The 8,517-nt window shown below is 36.6% G+C and overlaps 1 protein-coding gene across 1 annotated transcript; it reads right to left on the bottom strand.

The window, feature by feature from the left end:
* Positions 1-4,139: 4,139 nt before the first annotated feature.
* On the bottom strand, positions 4,140-6,948 carry LOC105056549 (F-box/kelch-repeat protein At1g26930). The gene is made up of 2 exons (XM_010938772.4): positions 6,687-6,948; positions 4,140-5,996 (listed from the first exon to the last, which is right to left on the bottom strand). The coding sequence occupies exon 2, from the start codon at positions 5,909-5,911 to the stop codon at positions 4,307-4,309; it is 1,605 nt and encodes a 534-aa protein (XP_010937074.2). The 5' UTR covers positions 5,912-5,996; positions 6,687-6,948; the 3' UTR covers positions 4,140-4,306.
* Positions 6,949-8,517: the final 1,569 nt, after the last annotated feature.

The following is an 8,517-nucleotide window of genomic DNA, read 5'->3' as shown; positions in this document are numbered from 1 at the left end:
CAAGTGTTTTGTAACATGTCTTTTGCCCACACAAAAGTGTCCAGTAACTTGTCAATATCACCTTGAATATAATTTTGCTTAAAACTCATCTGCTTTCTTGACAAACTATTTGATCCTAAAATGATATGATAAATCTCAAAGCTGAAGTTTGTATTGCATGCAAGCTAAATAATGTATCCATCCTCTCATTCGGCGAAGGGAGTGAAAAAAGACAACATATTTTTGTATAATTTCATCATCATGAAAGCCAGAGGTAGCAGCATGGTCACCATATTTTTCTCACTATTGTTGAAAAGGAAAGTAGCAATTACCACAAAATAAAGTTATCAGACATGAAAGGTAATGCATGGTTAAAGGCTGCAAAATGCTCTAGTCTCTCACATAAAAGAGTGTACTTGTTCTCTTTTTGAAAAAGCCTGTTAATTTTTACTTCCATGATCCAAGAACTCAACTTTTGAACAAGCTGAAAGTTGAGTGGCCTTGAAGAGAATGGTCAAGCACGGCTGAAACCTGTCAGGAAGGGGATCTTTTCCCTCCACAGCATTAATATCCTGCAATTATGTCCCCATAGACAGAACTAAGCCAGAGGAGAACATCCCCATAGACAGAACTAAGCCAGAGGAGAACATGGAAAATTTGGTCCTTATGACCTAATTGGACCAGCTTGAAATTTTTGCTTTGGGTACTTATGCAGTTTATGAAAGCCTATGCAAATGGAAGGCGAAAAATAGCGACAACAAATCAATGCAAAAGAAGGCCTATATGGAACATACCAGCTCCTATACCACCCACAAGTTTTCAAGACACCAAGCAGTGTCTTCGAGAGAGATCTCGACAAGATGGCACTGACCAATTTAAAAGTTTGTCTCAATCTCTTTCACTCCAACTATTTAAGAAATTATGCAAAATTACTAAGAAATGGTAAACACTAGATAGGTTCTTGGTCTTCATTGTAATGCACAAAATCAAAGTTCAATTACAGTTGATAAAGAAAAAGTTTTAATTCCAACAAATAAAATGTTTTTTTATTTATTTATTTTTTGTACCATAGACATTAGTTGCTCCAGATCATGCTGATCCACAGGAGTTCATATCAAGAAATGACTATCAGAGGAAAAGATCTAATGAACATTGAACTAAGTCAAGCAATCTACCAAACAAAAAAAAAAAACCCTCTTTTCTCCCACTCTATCATCCATACTTTTAAGACCCAAGAAAAGCAACTTCATCAATTATAATGACCGTGAGGTAGAAGACATATTTTCCTAGACAAGCAAAGAAATAATTAAATATGCAGGGTGAGTTGCTCAACACTAACAACTACTGATCACTGCTGCAATTATTGAAATGAAGACAACTTTCAGTTGTTTCCATTACCAGACTTGCAGAACTTTTTGTATAAAAATTAACAGTTACTTTGAATCAGTACAGAACATCTAACACCACTGCAACTTACAATTCATGTTACATCAAGTACTAATATAGTCCTCATTTTTAGTCATTTTCAATTTAGCCATTGTATATGCATCAATTAAGAAAGAATATTCAAGCAGCATTATATTTCTTCATATTGCAATCTGACTTAACAAGGAAATTGCCAATGTGAGCCTAGTTAGAAATGGATGTGAACTTTTCTAGACCAAAGCATAAGTTGAGCTGTCAACATGTCATACTCCTAATTCATAATAGCATTTTTCTTTTCAGTAGTTACAGATGAAGAGATTTAGACAACAATCAAAATGAGAACTTTCAAAGATTTTGATATAGCAGTTATATCTGGGAAGAAAAATGATTAAAGAAATTAATTGCTTCCACTAAATTAAGCTAAAAAATACCAAGTTCTTCTATTCAAGTCATAATATCTAACACATCCTAGAATCTGACTCTTGTCTTCATGCCCAAGAAATGCAGATTGAGACCATAACCAGTTACAATTATTGTTACAATATGTATAGAGACGGTCAACTTTGAAATTCTTATACACCAATCATTTTTATAACATCCTTGACTGGCACAAGTTCACTTTGAAAGCTTCCATCCAGATATTCTTAGATTTACACCTCTTTTTGCCTGTCCTTGATCATTGTTGAACAGGACAATAACAACCCAATTATTCCTCAGGCATTACTTTCCAATGGTTCAACTCCATAATTTACTTCCAATATACTTTACAAAAAAAAAAAAAAAAGGATCATGATAGGCTCTTCTATGTTTACTATGAAGGGAAATGATAAGAAAACATATTAGCCTCATCACCACATTGGATGCTTCATGAAAAAGTACGATAAATTAAAAGAAGGAAAAAATCAATCTGAACTATAACCTAGGTGAACTATGACAGACAACCTCCTACTGGCTTATTTTACTATAATAGAATGTGATCGCAACAAGACCATAACCACCTCTATCAGATAAGGGAATGAAAGGAAACTTTATTGATACAGTCTATGATATATTTCTCTCTTCTGATGAGCTGACAGGACATTATAAAATAAAATAAAAACAACACTGAATTTCAAGCCTTAACAAAAAGATATTTGTCTAATTTAATTAATGACACATAGTTGCCTCTCTGTGTGTGGTGAAATTAGCCTTATACATCCTTGCGAACTGTATAACTTCGTATGAAGCCTTAGACATCCAATAATGATAGGTGTTCTAAACACTGTCATAAATAGAAGTACTATGTAAACCTGTGTGCGTCTTACATTCTGAGTAGAGTTCCTTTTTGGGTTTCATTGATTGTTTTTAATACCATAGGCTCCTCGTAATTAAAAAATTGGAACAATAAACTAGAAAGAATTAAATACTAAAATTACAATGTTCCAAACTTCCAATTCAGAATAATGAGTTTAAATGGAACTTTCCTAATATTGTTTTTGACTAAGAAATTTCTATATTCGCACATGCATCGAGTAAAATAAGATTAAACCTTATACTTTTACCAATCAATAGAAAAAGGTTAAATTTCTCTAAGCCATTCAACATCACAGCACAATCTATTAGAATCTCAACTGTAAGTAAATTATAAATTGATAACGTCGGACAGGGAAAGGCAGGCAAGTAAAATAGATGAGTTCAGATAAGTCTAAACATTCCAACAACAGATCCTGAGTAATTTTGATGAGCAACAAGAACATAAATCACTTCAAACGGATGCACCTTAACAATTCGGCCATGACTAACAAGAGAAGCACTGATAATTTATGAAATGAGTTATCACAATGTTTCAGATAAGTGCTTCTTAATCATCATAAAAAGAAAGTATTCCATATTGTGATTTTCCTAATGACACGATGCTATGGGCCCACACAGCAGGGAGGGGATGCCTCACTAAAAGGGAGCAGAAGGGTGATCGGACATTTGGAACAGTAAGGTTTCAGTTACATGGTAAGCTCAGTTCATATAACTATACTTCTTAGCATATAAAACAAATGGAAGCAGTGGTTACAGAACAACTTAACTACTTATCTTCTATAATGAGACTCAGTAGAAAGAATGGTTTCAGTTTTCACTTCGCTGTATCTCTTTCAATTAACAGATCCTGACCCTACTCCAACTAGGTATGTGGCTCAGAAAACCATCCGCAATGCACATTCGAAAAGACAATGAGCAATACTTATATGTGAAACTGGAGGAAAGAAATGAAACCATCTGAATTTGTTTATACAGATTAAGTGCCAGTAACTACATAATATTCAACAATGTTAGCAGACAGAAAAATATACTAGCTGATGAAACAAATATAAGCAACTGAACGAACAAAACCCCAAGCAACCAAATGAATTAATCATTACTTAGCAAAAATTGATGGACAAGAACTGCAACGGAAGCATGTATAGTAGCAATAGGACACAAGGAAACCTGACAACAATTTATTTTCCTCAAGTGGAGGAAGCCATTATGAAATCACATGAAGGTACAATGAAACTAACAAACTTGAACGAGGAAGGCAGTTTAGGAAAGTTTGATACAAGAAATTATTAATGCTTCACTGTACTGCATGATCCCAAACCACCAATAATTCCCATGCTCAACAGAAAATGGCAGAAGTTTTAAATTCTTCTACTGCAAATTAAATGAGGGTAAAACTGAAAAAAAAAAAGAAAAAGAAAAAGAAAAAAGACAAAGCTCTGGAGTTACATAGAAGAGACTGTTCTATTGAATCTTGAGTAAATTCGGAAATTTCAAAAAGGCAAAGATTACCCATCAGGCAGAATCAGTATTTTATGCCCTCAAATAAACCAATTTTGCACATCCTTCCACCAGGAAAGGAGATGTGCAGTACATAAGGCATCAGAATAAATCAGCAGCCCATCACAGCACAATTATACACAAAGCTTCCTAAATGTCTGCTTGCAATGAGGTTCCACTCTGGTAGGCCCTCTTCTGGCATCCATGAATTTAGCTCAATGGTCCCTCCTCCCATCGCCCTTGCTCCTCCAATGACTATGAGTCGTTCACCGCATGCCCGAAATGCAAGCCCCCATCCATTCATTGAATCTGGCCTCTCAGGCAATCTACCAAGAGTAACCCATGAGTTATTCTCCTTATCATATTTTCTCACCTCCTTTTCTCCATAATCTGCAGCATACAGTTCATTATTAACAACTGCCACAAGTGGAGGTGCACCTGCAACACCATTGAGTCCTGAGGACATGTTTGGGATGACCCTCCAGGTGCCTTTCTCCAAATCATACTCTTCTCCACACGTTAGCAACTCTGTGTTGCTAGCCATGCCTCCGATCACATAGAATTTATTATCCATAAAGACACCCGAACACATCTTCCTTGGCTTATTCATGCTCGGAAGAGTTTCCCACTTTTGTGTTTCAGAATTATAGAGCTCTGCAGAGTTCAATATAGTACCTCGAGCATCAGTACCACCAGCTACAATAGCCTTCTCCCCAAAGCTAGCAGATCCAAATAAGCACCTAGGGGAGTTCATCTCTACACCAGGAGACCAAGAATTTGTTAGGATGCTGTATCTCAGTACTATATGAGAAGTAATCTCCCTGCCAAAAACAAGGAGCTCGGTGCCCACTGCGAGAGACTCCTTATCTGCATAGATGAAGCAATCATTGTGAGGCATCCTTGGGAGGGTGATCCAGCGCTCACGGTATGGGTCATATGCCACCCACTCAAGGACACTGCAGGAGAAGTACACCCAGTGCTCAGTGATCTCATTCAGCCGCCGTAACTTGTAAAGCTCACCGCTCCGTATCAAGGAACGGAAGCTCCGGTTAAGGGAAGCAAGGGCACCATAATCAGATCGAGAACAATGAAGAAGACAGTTTATAGAGTTGTCTCGGCCAATTGCACTGATAAGAGAATTTGAATCAGAATGCCCACCACCACCATGGCCCTGATGATCGGATTCATCAACAGGGGGCTGCGTGCCACCACCATGGCCCTGATCGGATTCATCAACAGGGGGCTGCCCACCACCACCACCATCGCCCTGATGATCGGATTCATCAACAGGGGGCTCCATTTCTTCGATAAGGGAAGGATCTTGGGGATGATTGGATTCATCAACAGGGGGCTGCCCACCACCACCATGGCCCTGACGATCAGATTCATCAACAGGGGGCTCCATTTCCCCGATAAGCGAAGGATCTTGGGGACAATCGGACTCATCAACAGCGGGCTGCCCACTACCGCCGTGGCCCTGACAATCGGATTCACCAACAGGGGGCTCCGTTTCCTCGATAAGGGAAGGATCTCGGGGATTCAGCGACTTTGTCCTCTTACTCTTCACATCTTCGTGTTGCTCCCCAAGTTCCACACTCGGTGGGCGTTTGTTGTTCGTGATCTCAAGTAGCTGGTAGGTCATATACAGCCACTTGGATTCTTGCTCACAGGAGCTAGGCAGCATCCTCGAGATCAAACAGGACTGGCCCTCCAACATATCTCCAGAGCCAGAACAAGATTGAAGCTTGAGATGATAAATCCAATCACCGGGCTGCTAAAATCAATCTTTCTAGCTCCCGAAGCTATAAATCCATAATCGGACAGGCAAAAGGAAAAGAAATATCAGTGCAAGCAAACAAATCAAATCTCTTATTCAATCATACAAAAACAAACCAAAATCAACATGAGAAGAAGGAGGGAGGAAAATGAAATCTTGTACTAAAAAGCGATCAGGAACCATTGCTTATAGAGCACATTCATGGATTGGAAAAGATTAAAAAAAAAAAAACCATAAAAACTGAATCTTTCGGCGTTCCTGGAAAGATTCACCAATCGCAGCAGTTAAATCCGAGATCCATTCGAACAAAAACACAAAACTTTCAATAAATCAGATTCATCTAACGAAATCTATGCAGCCGAAAAACGAAAGAGAAAGATATCCAAAGACCAAAACAAGAACGTCGCCACCGAAAAAAAGCAAACAAAACCTAGAACGACCAATTCCCAGCACCAAACCTCCCAATTTCCATCAAAAATGACAAAAACTTCTAACGTCTCATTCCTCCACAACCAATCGCAAAACGTAAAAAAATCTACCACGAAAATCCCCACACCAAGAGACGAAAATCAGCACGCCCACCACAACAAATCACTTTCTTCTTCTTCCTCCCATTCCTTCCCGAGCTGGAACGGATTGAGATCTCGACCCCATGAGCTTTAAAAAAAAAAAAAAAAAAACACACGAATAAACAAGGAAAAACCTAAAAACTGACCGCAAGATTGGGTGCGGAGGAAAGCTGGCCTCGACTGGGAATCAAAATTTTCCCGGTTATTTTTCCAAATTATTTCAACAAAATCCTCTCCTTCCCCTCATTCTCTCTTCTCTCTCCTCTTCGTCCTCCGGATTCTCCTCTGCGGACTTCGCCCGATGAGGGCTTCGCGTCGGGCCTTGGGGAGCGATTCGGCTCTTTATCTCCACGACCCCCTTTATTATTATATATTCGTTAAAAAGGACTGTTTGAGAGTTCGTTTCCCTCACGCTCGTAATTCCTCTCTCTCTCCATTGGAATCACATTCGATATGGGGAGAGAATTTTTTTTTTCTTTCTTTCTTATTCCTTTGGATTTCTCGGGTTGGTCTGTTTGTCGATAACTTGGGGAAGGGGATGAGATATCGAGTGTGATGCTGGTGTGCTGGAGGAACAAGGTAGGGGAAATGGGTCGCCCCCACCACGTGTTGAGGCCGTCCAGGAGGTGGGTTAGGGTTACCACCCGTGAGAATGGGTATAAGTGGGAGCCAACTCATTGAATTTCGGCAAGGAAATTGATATGATTCTTCTTAATGTCGGTCTAATGCATTTAGTCAGATCAAGAAAAAAAATCTTGAAAGGAACACAATAAAAAAAAAAAAAAAACTACAATAGCAGAAAAAGACAAGACTACTAGTATATGTGTATGATATACAAGTTGCTACAGACATCTTTAGTTTATATATATATATATATATATATATATATATATATATATATATATATATATATATTTATATATATTGCATATTTGTTAGATTTATTCTACTATATATTCCAATCTTTTGGCTACTCCATTGATAAAAATTTTCAATTCACATCATATTACATGTATCATATATGTTATATATATATATATATATATAATAGGATCTATATCATTTTTCTATATCATAAAATTATCTTTTCTATTTTTAATTAGTATTTATTTATTATTATATTAATTTTATAGATTGTTTAATTTAATAGTTGAGTGGTTTTATTTTTAATAGTTATTGTTTAAATATATTTTAATAAACTCAATGTGGTGGAACTATTTAAAAAAATGCAAAATTGAAATATAATCTAAAAACCATTTAAATTGAAAGCTTTAAATAAAAAGTTTAAATTATTTTATAGTTGTTGGGGGTGTTAATATATTTGATATTGTTGTTCCTATGGTGACGTTTCGTTTTACTTCAGAAAGACTAGCTTATAATATGCAAAAGTTAGATGCTTCTTATATTCATTGAGAAGGAAAAATTTTGATAGTGATTAGATAGATTTTAGATCCATCTTCTGCTAATGCTAGACTTCATCCACTTTTATAAGATTATTGACAGGTGACGCATGAGTTACTCTTTATAGAGATTTTATATATTTACAAAAAAAACTAATAATATAGTACATAGGATGGCAAATTATATACATGATGATGTTAGAATTTTTTTTTAAATTTTTCTGCATAGCTTTCTCCTCAATTTTTAAATTTTTTATTTTATGATTATCACAAATATATTTACACTCCTATTATTAATTTTTTTTTAATTTATGAAAAAAATTAAATTATTAAAAAGCTTTACATCGGACTTAATGTGACATAATACTGCATTAATTTTTTTAATAAATCATTTATTAGAAATACAACCTAACAAAATAAAGTATATCACATATAAAAACAAATAATAATATAAGCACTTTGTTGGTTGTCGCACCTATGGTGCTCGTATCCTTCCCTTCCTAGACTTTATGGTGCGACACTATTCCATTAGACTTTCATCATCATAAAAGACCAGCACGTGACACTGCCCCCCCCC

The sequence above is a fragment of the Elaeis guineensis genome, chromosome 13 (genome assembly GCF_000442705.2).
Source record: "Elaeis guineensis isolate ETL-2024a chromosome 13, EG11, whole genome shotgun sequence".
Classification (NCBI taxonomy): Eukaryota; Viridiplantae; Streptophyta; class Magnoliopsida; order Arecales; family Arecaceae; genus Elaeis; species Elaeis guineensis.
Note: the sequence above shows the minus strand (reverse complement) of the source record. Positions and strands in the feature narration are given on the sequence as shown.